This window comes from Oxyura jamaicensis, chromosome 12 (assembly GCF_011077185.1).
Source record: "Oxyura jamaicensis isolate SHBP4307 breed ruddy duck chromosome 12, BPBGC_Ojam_1.0, whole genome shotgun sequence".
NCBI lineage: Eukaryota > Metazoa > Chordata > Aves > Anseriformes > Anatidae > Oxyura > Oxyura jamaicensis.
Genome location: NC_048904.1, coordinates 9,169,657 through 9,194,621, shown reverse-complemented (window position 1 = coordinate 9,194,621; position 24,965 = coordinate 9,169,657). Strand labels below are relative to the sequence as shown.

At 44.0% G+C, this 24,965-nt stretch overlaps 1 protein-coding gene across 3 annotated transcripts in view; it reads left to right on the top strand.

The window, feature by feature from the left end:
- Positions 1-24,965, top strand: part of DNAH1 (dynein axonemal heavy chain 1) — an 88,637-nt gene that overhangs the window by 16,882 nt on the left and 46,790 nt on the right. For all 3 annotated transcript variants that reach the window (XM_035337570.1, XM_035337571.1, XM_035337569.1), the window contains 20 exons: positions 1,266-1,518; positions 2,087-2,159; positions 4,523-4,697; positions 5,794-5,950; positions 6,783-6,915; positions 7,876-8,037; positions 8,565-8,817; positions 10,034-10,191; positions 11,010-11,221; positions 12,266-12,564; positions 13,570-13,720; positions 14,280-14,473; positions 15,724-15,949; positions 16,724-16,843; positions 18,711-18,793; positions 20,221-20,362; positions 20,816-20,971; positions 21,908-22,106; positions 23,537-23,790; positions 24,706-24,918. In XM_035337570.1, coding sequence (XP_035193461.1) covers positions 1,309-1,518; positions 2,087-2,159; positions 4,523-4,697; positions 5,794-5,950; positions 6,783-6,915; positions 7,876-8,037; positions 8,565-8,817; positions 10,034-10,191; positions 11,010-11,221; positions 12,266-12,564; positions 13,570-13,720; positions 14,280-14,473; positions 15,724-15,949; positions 16,724-16,843; positions 18,711-18,793; positions 20,221-20,362; positions 20,816-20,971; positions 21,908-22,106; positions 23,537-23,790; positions 24,706-24,918 — 3,570 coding nt within the window. In that variant the 5' untranslated portion in view covers positions 1,266-1,308. The remainder of the gene's footprint in view (positions 1-1,265; positions 1,519-2,086; positions 2,160-4,522; positions 4,698-5,793; positions 5,951-6,782; positions 6,916-7,875; positions 8,038-8,564; positions 8,818-10,033; positions 10,192-11,009; positions 11,222-12,265; positions 12,565-13,569; positions 13,721-14,279; positions 14,474-15,723; positions 15,950-16,723; positions 16,844-18,710; positions 18,794-20,220; positions 20,363-20,815; positions 20,972-21,907; positions 22,107-23,536; positions 23,791-24,705; positions 24,919-24,965) is intronic.

The window sequence follows — 24,965 nt, the reverse complement described above, 5'->3', positions numbered from 1 at the left end:
GATCAAGAGTGTAGGCTGGGCACAGTTTTCACTCTGTCGAAGCGCAGAGCAGAGGGCATGGCAGGAAGGGGCAGTGTGTTGTCACCTCATGGTCAGAGTGGGACCAGGCAGCTACACACCAGCAGTGGCCTACAGGAGCTGGTGAGATCTTTCTGAGGATTAGCTGCAGCGAGCCAAACGACTCCCACTCAGCATCCTTCTGCAGCGGCTTTGGCCCCCAGAAGCAAGCGAGGCAGGTGTGTGAGTCTTAGGAAGGGTGCAGGATGCAAATGTGCTCACGTAGGGCTAGGTGAGGACTCTGGGTCTAGCCCTGAGCAGGAATTGATGAATAAGCCATATCATGGTCAGAATAGCATCGAGAGACTCTGCGGAGGGCTTTGACTCATAATTTATAGGAATAAGCTATGCAGCTATGTGTGCGTGGATCTGTCAGCACATGTGTGTACAGGCTGGAGGGGCTTGTGTTACTTTAGCTGTACTCATTAGTGACACTACTCATCTCTGTGTTTAGACAAGCCTAAAATCAAGGGTTGCATTATCATCATGCCAAAAGTCCGAGGGCTGCTCTTAATTAGTTTCTCTCAGTGCATGAAGGTTTTTATAAAATACAGCCATGCAGCTGTGATATTTGCCTGGACTTGCAGCTCCTGAAGTGGAAGAATAGGAATTATTTGTGAGCTGAGATCACCAGCAAATTTATCCCCTGCAGGAGGATAGAGAGGGGAGCTTCTGGCTATATTTTAATATTCGTCAGGCAATACTTAAACATCTCTCCTGAATTATTTAACTGAAAGAGTCAGACCTCACACTGGAGCCACGGTGTTGGTGTCTAGGCTGTAGCCTACTCCCACTGGAGTCAAGTGTGACAAGGCTTTTAAGGGGGTTTGGTACAAAAAAGTAGCACTTCTGTTGTAGTCCCAGTTTACTCAAATGCTCCTGGCAGCCTTCTGCACGTTGCCACAGATCCGGGAAGCCCCTGCTGCTCCAGGAGAGCAGCTTTTCATGTGCATACTGTTGGCCTTTCCCTCCAGAACCCATTTGGAATAATAAAACGTTCTCTTTCCCCAGGGTTAGTGAGCCATCCAGCCAGCCATGTGAGACCAATGGCCCCCAGGTCTTGAAGGCAGCACTTGGTACCAAAGCAGGGGGCTGAACCTACCTTGTTACCCACTCATCTTCTTAGCAAGCCAGCAATATCCAGCACAGTGGGGGGGTGTGGAGGAGTGCCAAGGATGGTGTTTAACAGGCTCGATGTCTTTTTGCAGTAGCAAGCCCACGGTTGCATCGCAGCATTGTTCTCCTTGGAAGATGGATAAAGCAACGAAGGATTTGATGAAATCTCTGGGTAGTAGTCCCAACCCTCCCTGTACCAGTGGTGAGGCTTCATGCTTGGACTGCAGCACAAGAATGAATTTGTTGCTTCCTGATAGCTGCAACAAGGAGGCAAAAAAATACTCAGCCTTTAGACAAAAGACTTACTCTGATGCTGACTCTCCAGGAGCCTCCAGCATCTCAGGGGTAAGTGCAAAGAGCAATTATTTTTCTACCACTGACCTTAAATGGAAAAAAGTGTACCTATGGTGCACCTGGTGTGAAGAAATACAACTTTCATTCCAGGTCCTAGCCCTTCCCTTTGTTCAGAGGCTTTTGTGCAGGGCCTTGACCCTTACAAAGTAAAGCCATAAGGCACTTCCTGATCACAGATGTGCTGCTCTCCTCAGTGGCCGGTGCCGTCTCGGTCTTCGTGGTGTTGCTGGGTTTAGGATATCAGTGCAGCAGGGCAGACCAGACAGAAGATACCTGGAAGTAAAACCCTGGTGACTGCCTGCCTCATCAGTCCACATTTTAAGTTGACTTCAGGCTGCACTTTGATGACAAATCCCCTGCTTCTCTGTGTGTTGGAGTGAGGTTCCCAGGGTTGTGTGCCTCTCTGAGCCTTTTCTGACTTATTAACAGTCTCATTTGTCCCTAAAGCTCTGGTAAAGTGAGTTTTATTGTCTCACTATCTCTTTGGACACCTAAGCCCACCCTCCCACTGTGCTATAACTGCTCTGTTATCTCTGACGCTTCCCTCGCTGTATTTCAGGATGTTTGTGCTGCCCCTCGTATGTACCATGCTTTAGTAAACCAGGCGGACCTCGAACAGCACACCCCTAAAGGTAAATATACTGAGAGGAAAGGTGACGTGGCAAGAAGCAGAGCCATGAGCCTGTGTGCTTGTGCTGAGTGTGCCGGGAACGAGGCTGATCATTATAGGTTAGTGCACTGCTTTCATTCTCCTCTCAGTGCCAGGAAAGGTGCTGAGCTGCCTGAATGTCCCATGAAAAATGAGTTTCTTGTAGAGGTAGAGCAATGTTGTCTGAGCAGGTGGCAAAACCATGCTCCCTCTTCTCCTGGATATATCCACCCCCAAGGTTCAGGGTGGAGTGCATTGCTGTCTTTGGGAGTTTGGTCCCAAAATCCCATGTAGAGTTTGGCATATGGCATTCAGTGGCATTCAGCAGTGCCATATGCCAGGAGAGTGCTGAGTTCACGTGCGTTATCGTTGGGTGTGGAGCTGGCAGTGCCCCTTCCCTGGTTATTCAGAGCAGTGAAATGGGACCTGCCCTCTAAAGCAATATTCAGCATCTGGGCAGTGTAGCCAAAATCATCATCCTCTCTCATTTATTCGTTCTGCATCCAAGTGTGCCACAAGTGCCTTGCTCTCTCTTTGATGCAAGGGATCATTGTGCATACTGAGCTGCTGGCCCCACCTGCTTATGAGAGCTTGTTGCCTCATGGATGCTCAAATACAGGCGCAGAGCATAGCTGAGAAGTCTGTGGGCACTCTCCCTGCCCCTAGAGCATTCCTGGAGGTATGGATCATAGGCTGGCAGTGAGTGGGGAGAAAGTGTGCATTAGAGAGGATTTTAGTCTTAGGGAGATGGTAACTATATATACACCACTTTCCTGTGCTTAGAAGTGACATTTATTTTCATGAGTGAGGACAAATGATTGCATCCTCCAGTGAATCTTGACAAGACAGACTCATCCCTAACAAGTGCAGACAGATCTCTATTTATGATCTGAGGCTTCTTCAAGGGGGAAGAAGCTATCAGGCTGGAAATGTAAATGCAAATGAAACACTAAGTATTAACATAAGTAGTTGGTAGTGCACAAAGTGCCATAATGGATGGTGCCATGGATTTTGCAACAATGGAGTGACAAAATTGGAACAGCTGTGCTCCCTGACAACAAATCAGGGCCATTCTGCAAAGACCCCAAGTGAGAGGATGTGCATGAGGCTAAAGGAGCAGTAGTAAACCCTCTGCGTTTTAGGGATTCCTCAATATTATCATAAGCTTGTATATTGGTATGGACAGTGCAAATCTTTAGGATCCTGTTTATTCCATGTGAGGAGTCCTTCCTAAGAGAGGAGAATAGAGGGAGGAATCAGCTATCTTCTTGAGTCCCTAAGCAGGCAGTGTACATCTACAAGGGTGCTGTTGGGGTCCGCTTAAGAAAGGCAAACAAATGACCTTATTAGAGGACCCTCTCAGGGCCAGGAAATGTCTGGTTTCAGCACTGTTGTCTGCCCTACACCATTACCTTGAATTTAAGGGGTCTCAGCCCTGATGCAGACAGAAGCATGTGTTGCAGGGTGAAGGACTGGGACCAAAGCTTGACTTCCACAATACACACTTAAGAACCAGAACCTTAAGTTTCTCCTTGGTCAAGTGTGAAAGTTCATCAAATGAAAAGCTCTCACTCCACCAAAATCTATTTTTTGGCTCAGTGTTCAGCTCTGTCTAGGGAATAGTGCTTTTTAAAGCTTGCATGCAATTACTTAATTTAGGTTAAGCTTCAAATTCCCAGTTTGCTGCTGTTCTATTATTTGCAGCTTGTTTAGCTATACAAACAGTTTAGTTTATTTATGGAGTAAATGACATGGTTTAATTTCAGCCAATTCTTGGAAAGGCATACTTTTTGCTTAGTCCACATTTCCATTGAGAACATTTGGCTGAATTGTGAGACTGTTAGCTCTTTAACCCATTTTTTTTCTCACACCACTGCTGATGTGTGTAGGAGGTTTACTTGAGCAAGCTACAACTGAACCTTGCTCTCAGGGCAACCTGGCAAAACAGGGGAATCCCACTCTTTTCTGAGACTGAGGGAAGCCATGCACTAGAGACAGAACCTTGCCCACAGTCACGTAGAAAGTCTGTAGCAAAGCTGGGAACGGAACTCCTCTAAGCCAGGTCAGTGCCCTGCATGCTAATAAGGCTCATTAGAGTCAGTCTCAGGCTTCTTCTGTGCCATCATTTTCATAGTGAAAAAACATAATGACGTCTTGCATTGGGCAAAAAGATCTTCCGTCTCCGAGGCATTAAAGTTTGTTTCCCCTTTGCCTGTTGGATTTCTCTCTCACAAATCTGCAACTTCTGCAGATAACCCGGTAGATAGCACAGTGCTCCTGTGTGTGTGAATATAAAGTGGAGTGATGTCTGGTGATTTCAGATGTTTACTTCTCTTTGTCTCTTAGTCACAACCTTCAAGATGCCTGAGGACTTTGAAAGTGTCCTGGATGCGCAAGTGACTGGACCAACCACTAAGAACCTCATCAAGTCAGATTTCCCAGTAGAGTCATTTAAGCCCAAAGTGCAGATTGCCTTCCAAAGGCTTCCAGGGCAGTGCCCTCAGAGGATTGAAGTAGAGAGGTATGTAAGCAGAAAGTGGCTAAAGACTTCATCATGGAATGGGCTCAGCAGGTTAAGGTGTTGATTCCTGCTTTTATGAGGTGGCATATATAAAATCCCTAGGAAAATACTGTCTTGTAAGGCAGTAGTGTCCAAAATGGAGTGTGTGGACCCCAGAGGGTATGCAAGACAATCCACTGAGGAGCAGTAAGAAAATATTTTTGTACCATTAATAAATAAAATAAAAATTTTAAAATAGTGTTTATTTAATCTTTTTCTCATCCCTTTTTAATATGTATTTTTGTTTGGTTTGTAGTGTATGTAATATATTAGTACATGTATATAATTTATAAATAAATAGAAATGTATGGGTTAGTGTTAAAAACTTTTTACTGATGGAGATGCATGATCAGAAAGTTTGGAGACTGCTGCTGTATGGGTTTTGTATCACTTCTGAGTGCTCAGACTGCACTGTTAACTTAGAATTAGACTTAAATAATCATCTTTGTGATAAAAAAGCTTTTCAGTTCCTGGTTCTTCCTGGCCCCAGTGTTCCTTGCAGTTCTCCTGTTGCTTGTCCCTGTCCTGCCAGTTGATCCAATTGAATTGTGGTTGTGGGAGTTCTTGACATCAATGATGCAACCCTTGTTTAAGGAAAAAAAAAAAAAATCCACCAACTAGTACAACCAGTAAGTCATTTTGAAGAAGAAAGCAAGCCTTGCTGCTGGAAAAATTATGTAGAACAACCCTGGTAGGATCCACAAAGAGTGGAACGTGTGTGCACTAGGTCCCTGAGAGTGGTCTGTGATCCAGCTGTTCTCTGCCATTGTGAGGCTGATCCCCACAGCAGTTGCTTTGGACTGAAACCAGATGATTTTCCACATTGGCTCAGCTCAGTGTACACAGCTGACTGTGGCAGTTATTGTTGGCAACGGCAGTAGGCTGGCAATGGAGCCTCCTGCAACCCTGCTCTCAGTGTGTCAGCGTGTCAGATTTTAAAGCTCTGATGCCTTCTGGTAAGCCTGCAACTTCCTGGTGCAAGGATGTGCGGAGTTATAGGTATGGGAGCCCTTCTAGGTGCTTTAAATGGTTATTTCTCTTATCCAATCCAAAACAGGAGAAGACGGCTATATCTCAGCTTTGATATTACTCAGCTCTTGGCCAGTGAGGGGATAGACTCCAATCAGCTGATGCCGAGGCACCATGATCCTGAAAATATGCCAACTATTGAGGAGAAAAAAGATCCCATCTTTCCTATCTACCTCCCACTAAAGGTAAGAAAACACATTTAGCACTTGTGATCTCATTGCCTATACCACAGGATGTTTCTGAGAATCACAGGACGCTTAGCTGTCACTGATATGACAAGGAATAAAGCAATGCTTTGGAGCACTGGGCCCTGACGGATATCTACATGATGGTGAGCATCTTCCACAGGGCATGCATAACTTCCATTAGATCCTCACTGAGGATGTTCCACATCGTCATCTGTGTTCAAATAAAAGGTATTGTTTCATGTTTCCTACTGGATGCAGTAGTCAACAATATTTTTGTATGGAACCTCTCCAGGTGGTGGCCTCTCCCTTGGAGAGGACTAGAGGTGCAGATATTGCTCTTTGGGAAAAGACTGTTGATCAAAGATCAGCACAGCTTTTGTACCTTAACTGTTTTCACTTTTTGTAGCCTGTTTAGGAACTGCAAACTTCTACAACTTCCTCACAAGGGGAAACAGAGGGGCAGGCGATAGCTGGTGACAGCGATAGGACCCGAGGGAATGACATGAAGCTGCATCGGGGAAGTTCAAATTGGATATTAGGAAAAGGTTCATCACTGAGAAAGTGGTGTGGCCCTAGAACAGGCTCCCTGAGGTAGTAGTAATGACATCAAGCCTGTTGGTGTTCATTAAGTGTTTGGACGACGCTCTCAGACATATGGTTTGATTTTTGGGAGGTCTTGTGTAAAGCCAGGAGTTGGACTCAATGATCCTTGTGGGTCCCTTCCAACTCAGATGTTCTGTATTTTACTTCTTCTTTCATTAAATTTTGTACCAGGTATTTTCTTCTTTCTGAAACAAGACTTAATTTCACTCATGCCCTGGCTTTTTAGATATTTGACAATGAAGAGTATGACTGTCGAACACCAGAAGAGTGGATCTCACTAGGACTGGAGCCAGGATGTCATGATAGAAAGCCAGTGCCTGGAAAAGCACTTCTACCTACAGATGACGTGCTGGGACATGGTAAAGCTTGAATGATTTACTGTTCAAGTGAGGCAGTGCTAACAATTATGGGCCCATTTAACAGAAGGGAATGTAGATTCTGATAAATGCAGCTCTGAACAGCAGAAAAGCAATAGCTCATTCTGACCAGGTAAAAGCAGTCAGAGCAAGAGACCAAGGATCTTGATGACTGTCAGCCATGCCCTAGACTGACTGTTTGCACATTCTAGAAATAGCCCCTGACTTTTACCTTCCCGTTTATGTGCCTGGAAGTCAGTACAGTCAAAATTTAGTTTTATTGATATGTAGGCTGAAGTTAGCTTGAACATATGTTATGCCTGGATTTCAGGAAAGATCAGAAGTCAAGTGTAGTTTGCAGTGAAAATCCAAGGGGTAAATCTGGGGTAAATTAAACGACGTGAATGTACGTTGTTTTCCTGTCACCCAGAGCCTTCCCAATGAGAAGACATTACTAGGTACACCTGTAGTGGAGTCCAGCTGTGACTGCAGCTCATATCAACACATGTGCCCTAGTTTTAGAAGCATAGGAGCTGGCACGAGTACTGACTGCAGCTCTGCAGTAACCTCTGGAGGCTTGGCTGGCTGCAAAACCAAAATGTCTAAAAGCTAAACTGTGTAAATTCTTGGGCAGCCAGCATGTGATGGCTGATTTCTGCTTGCTGTTTGTGTGCAGCTGCCCTGGGGAACACTACACCTGATCACACCCCAGAGGAGGGAAATGGAGGGCTCTGGTGTTGCAAACAATTGGCAATGCCAAACAGTGAGACCTGAGTTTGTTATTTAGCTGATCACAGCAGAAATGAGATCGACAGAGACTGAAGCTAGTAAATGGATTTGACTGTAGCCATACCACTCTTATCAGAAAAGTGCTTGCTATAGCCATCTGGAAAAGGGTTAAAAATTCCCTAACCTGTTAGTTAGAAAAACTAACCATGTTTTAATCCTTGATTCTTCTCTCAGAGGACCCCAAAAGCCAGAAATTAATCTACAAGTGGATTGATGTTGGTGTTCTGGATTATGACAAGGAGACAAAGCTCTACTTGGTCCATAAAACAGATGAAAATGGGATGGTGCGTGATAAAGAAGGGAGACCCATCCTCAATGGAGGAAAAACTCCAGAAGGTGTGTTTCAAGTAAGGCTTTTGGGGATCTGGCATATATTCAGAAAGCCAGTCCATTACCCACACTAGTCCTAAGCAAAGATGGGAGGGATGTTAAGAAGTCATTTAATCCTCTCCCTGATACCACTTTTGACGTGTCTGTTTAACCTGTCCTGAAAAACTTCCAGATGAGAAAAGTCCATGCCTCATTTTGACAACCTATTTGAGGGCTTCCCTGCGGAGATGCCTTTGCTTTTTCCATCTCTCATCTTTCCTGCCTTTGTGACAACTTAAATATTGGTCTTTCTGGGCCAATGTCGTTTTGAAGGGGTTGTGGATATATTAAGACGAACTTGCACCTTTTGAAAGGCTTGGAGATGCTGCTAATTCCATGTTCCTTGCTTCTTGCTTTCCTCAGAATTGGTCCCTCATTTTGATCTCCATTTGGCCAATGCAGTTACATTGTCCATCAAACCTTGTCAGCACCACAAGCCATTCTGAGTTTCGTGTTCCCTGTAGACTTTTGTAAACTTCAGTTTCATTTCCCAGGAAGAGCCCCACTGCTGTTATGTCAGTACTGGGTGCCACGAGTTTGCTTGCTATTTCTGGCTGAAGATCCTCGAGTGTTTGCACAGCGGGTAGTTTCTGCCAACAACTTGCGTAAAAAGACACAGGCACTGATGCTCTATCACCTGTATGTGGACTGCATGCCCACAGATGGACTAAATAGCATCAGCGAGAAGAGCCTGGGGAGAATGAAGCTGTGGGCTCTGCATACTCCCAAACTGAAGAAGGAGAAGAGGTAAAATATCAAGTACATGTCCTGTGTCTCAGCCTTCAGCCCATTACTGTTGTAAAGCTTCACAGGGATACAGAGTGGGTGGCAGTTGAGGCAGATCCTGAGCAGCCAACTCGTAGCCTCATTTGGTTTCCAGCATGTGCACATCTCTTGCCCAGAATGTCATCAGAAGTAGGTAGGATGGGAGGCCCAGTGACTGTGCAGGATGGGGTGATCTGGGTGAAGGAGATAGACTTCATGTGCAGATCAACTGAGCCGTGCTTACACATGCAGTTAAGTGGCCTTCAACAGCAGAAACTTGGACAGAAATGGCCTGGTTGACCTTGTTGTCTCCCTGTGCTTCCAGTGCACAGATCAGTCACTTTTGAATTGAATAGCAGACCACCAACTGCCTCCAGAGAGTTGGCTGTTTTTTGCTGGTGACAATTCTACTTGTTAACGGCTCCAAAAAGCAAATCAAAAGATCTGCTCAGGGTGAAGCAAACAGAACATGAGATCTCCACCTGGATATAATCGAGTGTCTCTTTGAGATGCAGTTCATGTCAGGAAGGCATTTTAAGAGCTCCTGGGTTGATGAATCATGAGCCATTAGTGGTTTTGCTGAGAATCAGCCATGACTGATTGCCCTGCTCAGACAGGAAGGTGTTAGGGTCCGTACGGTCCATGAGCCTAAACGGAAGTGTAGGAGAGTAATCGATCTCTGTGAACAGAAATATAGGCACATAGAAGAGTACTATGTGTGCCTGAAGTGAAAGATGATGATTTCCTACGGTGAGCAGAGCAGGCGTTCAGCACTTATACACATGTTCTGGCTAAGGAACCTAACATCAAGAGGTGTTCAGCAGGAGGCAGTTGGGAAGACGCTCCAGATAGCCCTGCTTCTCCGGAATTGCCAGCCAGCTTCCTCAGCTCTTTGTTATTAACCCTCCCCTCTGTAATGCTTCTCTGTCTGCATGCTCCCAGTAGAAATTTTGCTTTGATACGAAAAGACATTGCAGTCCTACTTCTAGGTCCCCATTTACCTCCGTCATTAAATGTCAAGCTGATAGCTTTGATGGCTGTTCTGTTTTCTGCACAGCTGTGCTAATACATTTAGCAGTAAGTGAGCTTCTGGGTTAGCAGATCCAGGAGTGAGTGATGGATACATCTTGCATTAAGGCTACAGACATACTTCTGCTTAGACATAGTGGGTTATCATTGTTCCTGTGTTTTGTAACAGAGTATTAGAATGTATGGGCTGTCTGGAGAAAGAAGTGAGATTAGACTACGAGCGCACCATGAACAGGATCATCTTTGACAAAGTTGTCACTTCTGAACCTCAGACTTTTTCTTACGTCACCCTGCCAGACAAAGAGGAGAAGAAAGTACCAGAGAAAGGTATGGGACACAGTGAAATAGTTTGAACTTGGTGTGCTTATAGGACGTCTGTCTAGGATAGGTTTTATACTTTGTTACAGAAACTCTCAGGTTCACATTGATAATTAGGGCTCATAAGGGACAGCAGGAAGAGATGATATGAGACTTTTAAGTATGCTTGCTCTTTTTTAGAGTGTATTTGCATGTTCATGTTATCTCAGTATAACACATTACTGCAGCTTAGCTGATGGATGGTAAATCTGCACCTTTAATGGCACCAAATGCATGGCAGTATAATTAACTTATCTGTCTTTCACTCTGCACTATGCTAGGGCTGGCTGCCTTCTATTTGCTGTGCTCAGCTGTGGCATACTTCAGGTGTAAAAGAACTCATGCTCTTTTATGTTCTCACACTGGAGGGAAATGATCACAGTAAAAGGGATGAGGGGAGGGGTACTTTATGCACTAAAATCTTCCAAAAATTGGAACACCTTGAGGTGGTTCAGAAGTAGCTCGAGATGATCCAGCTGTGTTCTGAAGCCTCAATGAGAATTCCACAAGTCCTATGTTCTTTGTCATGGAAACTTCATGAGCCAAAACCTAAGGAATGTCAGGGACCAACAGTCCCTCAGCTCCTAATGGGAGGCTGCAGAATATTTCTGCTGTAGGGCACACTCTTTCATTCACCCATGTGATGAAACTGCTTTCATGATAAGGCTCATGCACTGGAGGAGAGTCCTTTTCACAAGCCCTACCCTTAAAGGGAGCTGTACTCTTCCTCTATAACAGAAATTGAGTTGCTGTTGCAAGTAATAACATGTTCTTTTGTTTGGTGCCAGGGCTCATCTGCATCCCAGACTACAGTTTTGGCAAACAACAAGCAGACTTCAATTTTATCTCACTCCTGACCAAGCCAGAAGTCATCCTTGTCCTTACACAAGTTCATGATGAGTGCAACAAGGCAGCTACCATGTCTCTGTTTAATTCAACCTTAGCAAAGCATGTCAGCTTGGAGGAGTTTGAAGAGATCCAGATCCAGACCTTCACCCAGGTGAGGGAAGCCTCAGGCCCCCTAGTCACCATCAGCCAGTGCTGTCCATGCTCTTAGTTCTGTGTTGAACAAACAGCCACATAGGGCTACACAGGCCCTCCTCTTCCCTCCTCATCTCCTGCAGATTTCAGTCCTGGCTGGCACTTACAGGTTTCTATTTTTTTTTGTTGTTGTGTTTTGTTTTGTTTTGTTTTTCCCCCAATCCCTTCAGCTGCAAGGCACAAGATTCTTCCTGAAGCACTCATGGGGGTAATGCTTCTCTACACTCTATTCTTTATGTACTTAATTAGATTACTCTGCTTGCACTGTCAATAGACAGACTAGGACAAAAAAAAAAAAAATGCAACTCTGTAGTAACTCTCACCAGAAGATTTTCATGCTCTCTAAATGAGGACAGCACTCTGCACGCTGGGTATGGCCGTGCAGAGTAGCTACGCATCTTACCAAGGGTTATGCATTAAGTCAGTGGCAGAGGGCATGTGCCAGTCCTTCCCAGTCCCATGCTGTTTCAGCTAGGCAGTGCTGTCATCCACTCAGTGACTGAGAGTGTGTTATAGTACACAAGCAGCAGCTGCCTGTGGAGCAAAAGTGACACTTGGTGGTATTTTAATAAATTAAAACACTGCAGGCTGCTGCTGCCCTTGGTTGCTTCCCCCCTTTCTCCTCACTTGTCAAGAGAAGACGACATTGTGTCCTTTACTTGCTCATCATACTGTCTACACAACTTTTTATGAGGGACCCTGACACAGGCAGATCCAGGGATACTGTTCTGTAGAAAAAAGAACAAAAAGGAAAGACAATGTAGAAAAAGAAAGAATAGAGCACTCCTGCTTTTTCGTAACAGGCTTTATTTTGTAGGTGTTTTGTCAGTGAAGATGTATGGCAAGTCTTCAATGCCACAAGCGTATGCATGGATTTGTGAGTTACAGTACTAAACAGTTAGTTTTCACAGAGAAAAGTCCAGCAGACCCAGAAAACCTGGCCATACTGTTTTTCTGTCAGCCCTCAGAGAATTACACAGCTTGCTTTGTTTATGTGCCCTAGGTTCAGACATTTCTTAAGGATGCTTGGATCAATACTCTAAAGACTGCAGTAAAGAGCAGCCTGAGAAATGCAGGCAAAGGCTGGTACAACCTGGAACAGAGCAATTGGGATATCTACCAGATGTCCAAACTACATAAGCTGATGAAGCGCATCAAATTCATCATGCAGGACTCTGTGCGCAGTCTGGTCCAGAAATCACTAGTCAGCTTCACTCAGCTTTTTCTGGATGCTTGCCATAGTGTCCCGAATTGCTCAGAGGACATGGAATGGGGAGATGACCTCATCAATAGTCCCTACAGGTAAGGAAGGGAGAGAAAAGAAGGTCAAAGGGTGGAAAGAGCATAAAAGTGCCATTGTCTTTCAAATTACTGTTTTTGCAAGCAAGTTTTGAGGTGTATGGGAGCTTTAAGCTGGGCTGTTCTCCCCAGCCCTCCATCTGACTTACTCTCTTGGGTCTGTGAGACCTACACATAGTTTGCTGCTCTGCTAGTACAGCTTTCAAGTTGCTGATTTAATGATGTGAGGTACCCCAACAGAACCAAGGTCTGCTACCTTTACATCCTGTTCTAAAGATTAACCACTTCCAGCATCCTGGAAGGAGAGAGTAATTACTGCTAACCTCTTTTTGGAGCCCAGGAAGAAGAATACAAGGAAGCATTATGGGTGCTAATTCCCATCATTCTTGGGTAAAAGCCCAGGATTAGGATTTGTCCTGGGATCTCTAAGGAATACCAAATTCGGGCTGTCATTGTGCATAGATGTTTTTTTTCCCCTGGAGTATTGATTTAAGGATTTCTATCCTTCATGGTATTAAAAAATGAAGGCTTAGAAATTGAGAACAGGAGGAAAAGGAGAAAACCTGCCATTCACATGAGGCTCTTACTAGAGACATCGTAATCAGTGGAAGTCTTTACACTGACTTCAGCTGATCCTGAGCTGTGCTGCTGACATGTGAGATTGGGAGATACTCGATATAATTTCTGGAAGGCATTTTGAGAGTATATTGGAGATGCTGAATGTGGTTCTTCTGTAAAGCTGTTCCAATTCTCAATATAAGGTTATGTCTTTTGGGGATCCCGGTCATGATTGCCACTTCCTTCTTAGGCAAATGAGAGGTCTCAGTGTCTTTACAGGTAACTTCAGAATGCAGCGTCTTGTACCTTCATCTGTATGGAGCAGGCCTCCTTTCCTCTGCTTTCATCTCCTATCCAGTAGGTAATTTTAGTATCAACACCACTGCGATATAGTTGTGTGCTGTTTTCTCAAAAAACATCTCTGTTCTTCCTCATCTCTTCCCGTTGCAGGCCTCAAAGGAATCCGATCTTTGTAATAGACCTTGTCCTAGATGATGGTGGTGTTCATTTCAGTCCCTCTCTGGAGAACTTTGAGGAGGCCCTCCTTTCTCTGTTTGACAAGGGAATACTGGTGACTCACGCTGTCCCACAGCTGGAGAAGGTAACTATTCTGCATCAGCTGTGATCCAGCTGTGCACATTTCCCTAGCGCATTGCAGCTTGGCATAAACACCCAGCTTGTACTGAGGGAGAGAGCTGCAGAAGTAAGCTAGGAATCCAATTTAGTCAATTCAGGCACAGTGCTGTGCTAATGCAGCTCTGCTCTAACAGTGTATCTCTGTGCTCTGCATCTCTGTAACTATTCTGCATGGTTTCTATCTCTTCTTTGGGTGCTGCAGGTTTTGTGGAGCCATGTCCTAAGTAACATGGTTGTCCAGAGCTCATGGCAGCTAGTAAAAATAGATACATAAAGGAAATAGCATCTTTTCCAGTGCCATTAGTGTAGTACAGATCTCTACTGCATATGCATCCTTCTCCCTGTTATTTTGAAAAGACCTGTCTCCCTAGATCTCCCTTCTTTGGGGAATAGCTTAAAACTGATGAAACAATTCCTGACACAACGAAGGATGGTCTGCATGACTTCCAAAAGAAGCCGCCTCTCTTGTCGAGGCTGTAGCTAGCTCTGCTAGTCCTGAAAGACCTCTCTCCTTCCTCTTCCAGTATGTGATAGAGAACATACTCATCACGGGCACACCCTTGCTGGACTCAGTGGGCTTGCATGAACCAGAAGTGGAAGAACTACGTGAGGCTCTGTGGTCTGCCATTCAAAAGACACTGATCCTTCTCCAAGCCTATGCCAGGAAATACAAGAAGTTCCTAGAGCTCAATAACAATGATATCCAGTACTTGCTAAAGTAAGTGGTGTCTCACAGAGGTGCCTCTGACACAAACACAAGACTTTTTTGAAAGCTTTTGAGTGGATGTGTGTGAGAATGTGGGACCTGATTTGAGCCCCCAAATGTGTGTGACATGTCTCAGATGTTCATATGTTAGATCAGATATCCATCAGAGGCAGCCTTCTGCCATGGGCAGTGGTCCATGCTTTTAAAGGAAATTGATGGTGGCAGAGAGAATTTCTTTGTGCCTCTGACAGCAGTCACATTCCTGACATGTTTGTAAGTGTAATTGGAGATATTAATGGCCCTAAAAATGACTCATCCTGTTTGAAAATCTAATTAGCATACTTGACTCTGACTTCAAATAGTGTCTGTTCAGGCTGATAGCATTCTGTAGAAAGTAACGTTTTCTTTTGTTTCAACCTCATTGTTTTCACTGCCAAAACCCTTCACACCTATGCTGTCCTTTACCCTCCAGTTACTTCATGGTCTTTTTCTGGTGCCTTTTGTTTTTTCTGGTCAGTCCAAACCGTTGAACTCAAGCAGTTTTTCTTTTGTTATTACAACTACAGAAATTTACGAATCTCATCTAACAAGTTTCTATGTCTTCTCAGAAAACATTGCTTCCTAATCTTGCCCTGTTTACACCAGTGCTTTCATTTTGTCTCTCCCTTTCCTCTTGCCTTGATACCTCTCTCATCATTCTCCCACTCCCTTTCTGTAGTTAAATTATTTTTTGCATGTTTTCCTATCTTCACACCTGTTGTGTTCTGAAATCCATTGCAGATTTGAGTCTGTCCCTTTCCTTTCTCCGCAGTTACATTATCCAGCTACATACCAATTTGATGTCTTGTACATGTCCCTTCTGTAACTGGGGGCCTGTCTACCTTGCTACATGTGTGTGGCTGTAACACAGGTAGGCACAGGCAGCCTGGCTTCCTCTGCTTGGAGGTGGAAGCTGTCAGTGAAGACAGTACTGCACAGCCTTCTGAGCAGGCTGGTCACCCATCAGTGGACTTGTCTCTGCTAACATGGTGGACTTTACACTGAAGCCCATGAGACGTCTTTGCTAGCGCTCATGTACTTTACTATGATATTAAAAATACCCCTCACTTCCAGGTGTATGTTTTAATAACTGTGAACACACATCATTCATTTCATGTGTTGATCATTTGAGTGGACGTGTCTGGACATCCTTCAAGCAGCAGGGATGTTCAAATAATTTTAAGGTCTATTCTACCTTTTTTTGTCAATGTTTTTACTTACAGAGACTACCAAGAGCAATGTCCATCTGCTCAGGATGTAATGACCATAGTAAACACACACTTGTCTGAAATGGAGAATCTGGACAACTCTCTGCCTAGTTCTATCGTCATTGGTCCCTTCCATGTCAGCGTAGAAGGTGTTAAGCAAAATTTGTCCAAAAAATACAAAGCACTTGCCACTTCCATGTTGGACTTACTGGCTAAAAATCTCCATTTGCAGGTGGAGAATGTAAGTTACCTGGTTCCGTATTGCCTGTCAGTGTCCTGTCTTGTCCTTCTGCTTTTGAAGTCACTGTGTTTGTGGGATGGCCAAGAGACAACAACTGAGGCTATGTTATAGAGAAAATTCTAAACATTGCATTGGAGTTATTAGTTAAAAAAGTGACAAGAAGGGAGATGTGCAGACTGTTGAATGTATTATAAGCCTGAAAAAAAATCTGTTGAGATGCAAGTCTTCAATACCCTACCGTCTTATAAAAAAGAGTATCTGTGGATTGAAAAGATCTGCCTAGTAGACAGCTGGCAAATCCTTCTCATTGCTTTGAAGATAACTGAAATATAGAAATATAGAAAGTTGCATCTTTTAGAGGTTTGTCTAAATCTGTTATCATCATCATTTCAAACATATACCTGCTGTTCTTCTTCCTCTTTTTTTTCCCCAACCTCTTTTCACTCTACCTCAAATGAGATGGGTGGAGCAAGACTGTGGAAAGAAAAAGAACGGCACTGTGTACTCATAACTTTAGACCACCTTCAGAGTAGGAAGTGGGTGGATCATGACACGTTTTCCAGTTTGACCAGTAGTGATTAATGACTTGATTTTTAAAAGGTGTTGCTTACCTCAGTTTTGGTTGGCTCAAGTGGAGGGTTATGAGCTCGGTACCATAACAACCATTGCTTATTTATGGAAAAGATCAGTCCTCAAACTGATGAAGCTTGGTAGCCCCATGCTGAAGCTGCAGACCTGTAGAGGTGCTCTTTTCTTTGCTGTGTCCTGTTGCAGATCTGTGATGCATACAAAGCTGCCAGCTTGAAGATGCACGAGAAACCAGACAATATTGAGGAGCTGGCAGAGCTGCGGGAGTGGATGAAGGGAGTCCCTGAGCAGCTGGCTGCGCAGAAGGTAGGGCAAACTCTCCTCATGGGCAGGGTACACCCAGGGGAGTAGGGAGAAAACTTATCAGTGCGATGTATGGGGTCTCAAAGCATAACTCCACTTTTTTTTGTGAATCTGTCAATGTATGCAAGACAATAAGATTCCTAGTTATCAGATTTATATTTTCAAATGTATAACACTAATGTAAATAGCTGTATCAACAAACCTAAAATAGCAGTTAAAAATATTGCCCCCTGCAGGGGTGTTGGGACTAGATGATCTTTGAGGTCCCTTCCAACCCAGCCCATTCTATTCTATCTCTGTTCCCAGAGAGTGCTGGTCAATGGCTCTATGTCCAGATGGAGGCCGGTGACGAGTGGTGTCCCTCAGGGGTCTTTCTTAGGACTGGTGCTTTTCAATATCCTCATCAATGACATAGATGATGGGATTGAGTGACCCCTCAGCAAGTTTGCAGCTGACACCAAGCTGAGTGGTGCAGTTGGTACACCAGAAGGAAGGGATGCCATCCAAAGGGACCTGGACAAGCTTGAGAAGTGGGCCTGCGTGGACCTAATGAAGTTCAACTAGTCCAAGTGCAAGGTGCTGCACCTGGGCTGGGGCAATCCCAGGCATTAGTATGAACTGGGAGAATAATTCATTGAGAGCAGCCTTGCAGAGAAGGATTTGGGGGTTCTGGTGAATGAGAAGCTCAACACAAGCCAGCAGTGCACATTTGCAGCCCAGAAGGCCAACCATATCCTGGGCTGTCAACAGAGGGGTGGCCAGCAGGTGGAGGGAGGTGATTGACCCCTTCTGCTCTGCCCTCGTGAGGCCCCATTTGGAGTGCTGTGTCCAGGTCTGGAGTTTCCAGCACAAGGAGGATGTGGACCTGTTAGAACGGGTCCAGAGGAGGGCCACTAAGATGCTCAGAGGGCTGGAGCACCTCTCATATGAAGAAAGGTTGAGAGAGCTGGGGATGTTCAGCCTGGAGAAGAGAAGGCTCCGTGGAGACCTCGTTGTGGCCTTTTAATACTTAAATGGTCCTTATAAAAAGGATGGAGACTCTTTCATTGTGTAGATAATGATAGGACAAGGGGGAATGGTTTTAAACTGAAAGAGGGGGGATTTAGGTTGGATGTTAGAAGGAAATTCTTCACTTAGAGAATGGCGAGACACTAGAACAGGCTGCCCAGAGAGGTTGGGGATGCCCCATTCCTGGAGGTGTCAAGGCCAGGCTGGATGGGGCCCTGGCAACCTGATCTTGTGGGTGGCATCTCTGCCTATGGCAGGGGGGTTGGAACTGGGTGACCTTTAGGGTCCCTTCCAACCCAAGCCATTCTGTGATTCTATGAAGAGCTTATATATGCTTTCTGCTACCTTCATGATGCGTTCTGCATTTGTTTATCAAAAATCTGTCTTCTAAAAATGTAATGCTGTTTTCAAGAAAATGTATCTGCTACCAAATGTTTGTTTTGCTGTTAACTAATTTCTTCTAGAAGGACATCTTGGTGCTGAGTTACCTCAAAGCAATTTGTGATGGTAGTCTCCTCCCACTTGAACACATGAGGAACAAAGGCACCAAGCTATAAACTGACTTGTCCATGCCAAATGAGAAACCTGGAGGATAACCCAAGACACTCAATTTCTGTTCAGCACATTTTTTTTCATTCATATGGAACAAAGGGTGATATGATGACTTAATCATTAGCAGAACAAGGGCTTGGAAATCCATTCTCACTGTTTACACAGCAGAGAAGCAGCCTTACATCACATTAAGCTCATGTGACTAAGGCCCTTCAAAGGTGCCTCATGAAAATGAGGTATGAACCAGAGAGTTGGAATCAGCCTGGTCTGAAGGTGCCTATTTTTTGTCTCTTTCTCTCACCACGTGCAGGAACTGATTCGTGAAGTCATGGAAGATTACAAGGTCCTGGAGGAATACCTTTACAATCTCACCGAAGAAGACTTCAGTCAAAAGTGAGCACAAATCATTCCTCCCACTGTTAAAGTGGGACACTTTGCAGCAATTACCACTCTCAGTGCTACAGGGTCTATGTGTCTATCAAGAGCTCCAGCAGAACTTTTAAGCGCCTCTCAGCTATATGATTACTGAATTCTTAAAATGAAGTGTATAGAGAAGCATGGATTCATGCTGCCTTCAGGCCTGGGGCAAGTCAAACTAGTAGCTATTAACCTATTTAACATGTTAAGCCTCTTTTCTCATTAGTTTATTTTTGTTTGGTTGGTTGGTTTTTTTTGGAGGCCTTCGTAAGATCTCAAAGTACATGGTTTAGTGTGCGTCCGAAACTGAACGGACACTTCCAAGGTCTTGGTAGAAACACTCCCAGTACTTGCTGAGGAATAAGAATGAATATAAACCTGTATCATTGTTACTGTATTTCTTTTCCGTGCAGTCTCCTCTTAATTTTTACCTTGACTATGTTATTTAGATTGGGACGTAATTATGCCCCAGTAGCAGAGTCAGCTCACACACACAGTTAGGGAGCTTCTAAAGTCAGCTCAGCCCTGCAAACTGCTCTCATATGATATGGACATGGTCCATTATGTCTACAACTTTAGTGAGTCTTTGCAGCATGCTTCTGAAACTAGAATGATGGGGTGGACAGTGGGGGAAAAAATAAAGAAAGAAACCCACAAACTGCACAGGAAAGCAGCTCAGCTCTAGGACAGCTTAGCACAGATGTAGCTGTGTGCCCACTGGCATGTGCAGAACTAGCAGATCACTGCGTTCCCAGGTGCTTGGAAGGGGTATGACCTTGAACATAATGCTGCGAAGCTTTTATTTGGCATTGTACACAAACTTACAAGTCCAAATGGAATAAAAGCAGGCAATGGCTGAGCAAGAACCAAGAAACATGCCTTAAAATGAGCAGCCACATTGTGCAGCCTTTCCTGTATCTGCATCACACTCTCCAGGGCACTCTGCAGAAGCCAGAGCTTCATTTTATCTGGGTTATCCTGGCCACTGATTTCCTTACTTAATAGGAGACTGGCTTTTTCAGGAGCCCTGAAAAGCCACTAATCAAGACTGTCACCCCATTTTTTCAAGTTCCTTGTGAATACAGTCAAAGAAAGACATTCCCACTGGATGCCTACTGTTATTTTGCCATGTCCTAGCTTTTCAGTGACATATTTGATTTGTTCCTTTTAAAAAGGCCTGAGACCTCTCCTGAGACCTCTCCAATTCAATAGTCTACTCACAAGGACTGCATACCAACAAGAAAAGCTGGAAAAGAATGCTTTGTTGAAACCGCATGTGTTTCTGTTGTTGTAAAGCCTCCTGGTTTGGTGGGAATTGGGGAGTTGGTTTTCTCACTCTTTTAAGCATTCAAAGCATATGCTCAGAAAGTCTCTCTTTCTCTTATTATATCATGTGAGTACAGGTGGACTGCAAGTTACTGGCCCCTGAAAATAACTATGCAAGCTGAGTCCATTCGTCTCCAACACGTGAAGGATGAAGACAAATTTCGCAAAATCCAGGTCATGAATCACAGCAGCTTTCAAGAGAAACTGGAGGAGATGCAGGTATTAAGCCTCTGACAATAAACTGTCCAAAGAAGAGGGCCTGGAAGGTCTTATGGTCATCCAGGGAAACTTTCAGATGTTAGGTTAATATAATGTTGGACCAAAAATTATCCAGTATTTCCTGCAGTACTCTGCAGGAAACACTGACTTTTCACCAGGAAGATGTTCACCAAGATACAATATTCTGATACTTGGTGCTCAGGCCCCACATGGTCCTCCTCTCTTGCTTACTCAGTTCTCTGCAGAGCATCTTCCTTGATGTGCTGCCGTCAAGGGGGGGAATACAGCATTCAGCCAGGGAACCCACTTTGTGTGGAAGACCCTGAAATAATATCAGAGTTTGGGAAAAATCTTATCTTTGAGTATAATAAAGAACACACCAGGAAGCTGAGATTCCCAGAGGCAGCCCTCAGGTTCTGAGCCATACCTCATGACTGTCTTTTTTTCTTCCAGCTGACTGTAGGTGGATTTTCCGTTCAGGTGGACATTAACCAAGCTCACAGTTTGGCTAACGAAGCAAGGCAGGTCAGGAAGGAGTTGAAGGAGCTTCAGAATTTGGCAGCTCTCTACAACAACAGGGAAAGAATATTTGGGATGAAAGTTACTAATGTAAGTGTCAGATCCTTATACCTACAGGATGCTATCATTGGGCCTTCGAGGTGATGGGTAGAGCAAATAATGAGTCACAGTTCCTCAGGGAGGAATCCTTCATGCTATTTTGTTTTTCCTGACACTGACGAGGGAGGCTCCATAGACGTGTAGAGTGACCATGCTGTTCCATCACTCCACTGTGCTGGAGCTTGTCCCAGATGAATGTTCATGGGCGTGATACTGCCCCTTCTGTGAGAGACTCTGGGTGTCCGTGCACAGATTTGAGTGATTTTAATGAGGAAGAATTAGATAGGGAAGGTCTTGATGCAGCAGTTAACATGTATCAATTTCTGTCAGGCTGTTACTGCAGTTGTGTAGACGTGAATGACAATGTGCAAAGCAGTGTGTAGTCCACTGGATGGGCTCAGATGGTAGCATGTTCTCTCTCCTAAGGCAACAGTTTATATAGTTGCAAATACTCATTTTGCTTGTAGCTGTTCAGAGGCCAGTGAATCATTGTCACCCACATCTGACCTGGTCTGGCTGCAAAGTAGGAGCAGAGTTTACATGATCCTTTTCTACCCCTCAGTTTGTGGTTATTTCTCCTTCACTGTATGGACCCAAATTTCAGTATGTTCAATATGATGTGCAGCATGTAATTCTTCTGTGTGTGTATAGACTGCCTATCAAAATGTCATCATTCACAACAGAGCATTTGTAAAGGCAAGGGGAGAGAGTGCTTTCCATGCCATACATGTGCTGCAGACAGAGCTCCAATGGATGCATTTTTGCCTGAATGCAATCCCTTGGAATCTACGTTGTGGCCCCAGTAGAAAACAGTCTCATACATACTCTTGAAAGTACAATTTTCTCATTGCTTACTTGAGATTCAAAAAAGATCTGTGTCCTTTATAGCATTTTGGCATGCTTATTTTTTGTTCTCTCTTTCCAAAGTACAGTAAGCTATCTGGGATGGTTAAGGAGTTCCAGCCATACTGTGATCTCTGGACTACAGTGTCAGACTGGATGCGCTGGCATGGGAGCTGGATGAATGATCCTCTCATTGAAATTGAGGCTGAACAGCTAGAAAAGAATGTCAATGACTCTTTTAAGACAATGCAGAGATGTGTGAAGCAGTTCAAGGACTCACCAGGTAGCTACACAGTCTGGGGGAAGGATGTTGGTGCATATTGGCATATTGATGTGAGGGATGTCACAGAATGCTCAGAACAGGGGATATGAGGATGTCATATGGATGTGTTGTGTATATTAGAGTCAGCTGAGAAACTGCTAGCAAGGTTGTTTTCCATAAAAAAAAAAAAAAGTGGAAGTATGATGATTCACATCAAAATACGTTTGCTGCTTGAAGTACTAGTTTGGCATGGAAGCAACCAGGGTGCAAAAATCCCAGGACAGCACTGAGATAAAAGCCATCCTCTTACTCTGAAGTTTATTCTACTTCATACAAATTATTAAATATTATCACTCACAGAGAATTACTATATAGCCTAGTGGCAAGTGACCAGAGATGTGTACATTTAAAGCCTTACTCAGGTCAGGCAGCAAAGAGACTTGAATCTGAGTGCTATTCCCTTGGCCAATCTTATTTTCTTCATTGGCCAACTAATTTAGTGGAAAGCCAGAAAAGATCTAATTTAAAAAAAAAAAAAAAAAAAAAAAAAAAAAAAAAAAAAGTGAAGTCAATCACCTGTGCAATGTAATAACTGCTTTTCTTTCTGCCCAAATGTGTATGAATTTTAGGTGATGCATCCAGCCCTTGCAATTCATGTGAAGGTCTTTTTTTTAATCATGGCTCCTAGTAAAACTGGAATTAAGCCTTCAGTCATAGCTTAACTTCCCATTCCATGTTTCTCTGAGACACATTGGTCACTTAGAGATAATTCTAAAATTTCCTACCAGATGGCTTAGATTGAAATATATTTTGCAGTGGGAGATTTTTGATTCATCCTTTTTAACTCAAACTCTCTCTTAAACAATGCCATGAATCAGCCACAATGGAGGAGGTGATGAGTGGATGCATGAGTAACTATGAATCATTATGGTAAACAGAAATACTAAGAATACCTGCTCATATTCATTGCAATATTCCCTAGCACCTGGTATAATGTGTGTTTTGGCCTTGAGTCTCCTTGCCTTTACATACCACTCAGCAGGGAATGTGAGGTACTCACATTGTTACTGTGACTCTACAGTGCTGCCACTCAGTGTGCAATTAAAAAGAGGCATGTGCTGTAGTCGTGTCTCAGAAAGGAAATCTCATGGTGAGCTCTAGGCTAAGGCATACTTCTTCTTAGCATAGACTTGCCTGTAACAGATTTGAGGCTAATAGGCAGGTCCACTTCTGGGAGCAGGCTTGTATCCTCGCTTAGTAGCAGCGTTGAGAGAGCCTTTGTGTCCTCATTACTTCAAGCCTGCATTTTCCATTGCTTTCTCTCCTGCTGCTTACCCCTATACTCTCTATCTACAAGCACACCAGTCTTTAGACAACAACTTTTAGGAAATTTAAGACAACTTCCTCATGTGCTATTGTTGTTGATGTTCTTCTGTTTCTCTCCCTGAAAGCATGCCAGGGTGTAGCAATGGAATTCCGAGACAAGATTGAAGAATTCAGATTATATATCCCCTTAATTCAAGGGCTTCACAATCCTGGTATGAGAAACCGGCACTGGGAGATGCTGTCAGAAGCTATTAACATTGATATCAAGCTAGAACCCGACCTGACACTTCGTCGCTGCTTGGATATGAACCTGCTGGACCATATTGAGAGCATTACCAAAGTAGCTGAGATAGCTGGCAAGGAATATGCCATCGAGAATGTGAGGAGGAGAGAGTGACTTGTTGTTTCTTTCATTATCTTCAGAGATATTTCTGTTGGATTTCTGCTGAGCTGTTGAGCGGGCAGTCATTGCCTTGGATAGTGTTCATGTTCTCCCAGAGCATTATGCACATTCTGCATCACAAATGAGAAGTCTGCTGCCCTTAGAGATGGGAGCAGTGACCACCCAATTGAATTCACACACTAGAATTAGTTATTTTTGCCTTGCATGGAATCTACAGTTGCAGCATAACAGCATTGTTTGATGGTTATGCTGGTCTACTGGTTGGTTCCCACACCTCAGTGTGTGATTAGTAACTGTTTAAATTGAAATAATTTGATTGTCTGCATTCTCCCAGTCAAAAGTTATGTCAGGAAAATTAGCTGTTTCTGGAAATCAAGGTGATAAATCCTTTATCACAGTAAATGTGTGCAAGGAGGACTTGGTGGCTCTGGAGATTCATAGGCTGGATAGTCTTTCAGCTTCAGTTCATCCATTCTGATGTGACCTAAGATGGTCTTGATTGAAGATCATTACTGTCTGGCAGCTTTTGTTCTCTGAAATCTCAGATGAGTTCCAAGCGGAGAGCAATCCCTTTCACAAAGCTATCATTACTGTAATCATTAACTGGAACTCTACGGGCATCCTCTGTGCATCCAGTAGATGTCTGAAAGGGAAACTACCCTTTCTGCCCTCAAGGTGTTCCTTTCAGAACAGTGTTGAGGTGTTGAGTCCATGGGCGATGCAGAGGAAACATGCTGTTGCTCAGTGTGTGATGCATTAAATACATAGCCACAATGGAATCTGAGAGCAAAAGTCTGCCTGCTAGAGAGACTCATTAAGAGAGATGTGGAAGGTAGATAACCACTGCACAGGTTGTATTTGAAAATTAAATTACTCATCCCTCTGTTCCAGGTACTCAACAAGATGGAGAATGAATGGACCTCTGTTTCATTTACTGTGTCACTTTACAAAGACACGGGCACTTTTATCCTGAAAAACACTGATGAAGCTTCTCAGCTCCTAGATGATCATATTGTCATGATTCAGAGCATGTCCTTCTCACCATTCAAGAAAGCTTTTGAGGATAGGATGAACACATGGGAAAATAAGCTGAAGATGACACAGGTATTAGTTTCCCCACACACGCATGGAGCAGGCAAGCATCTGGTCTG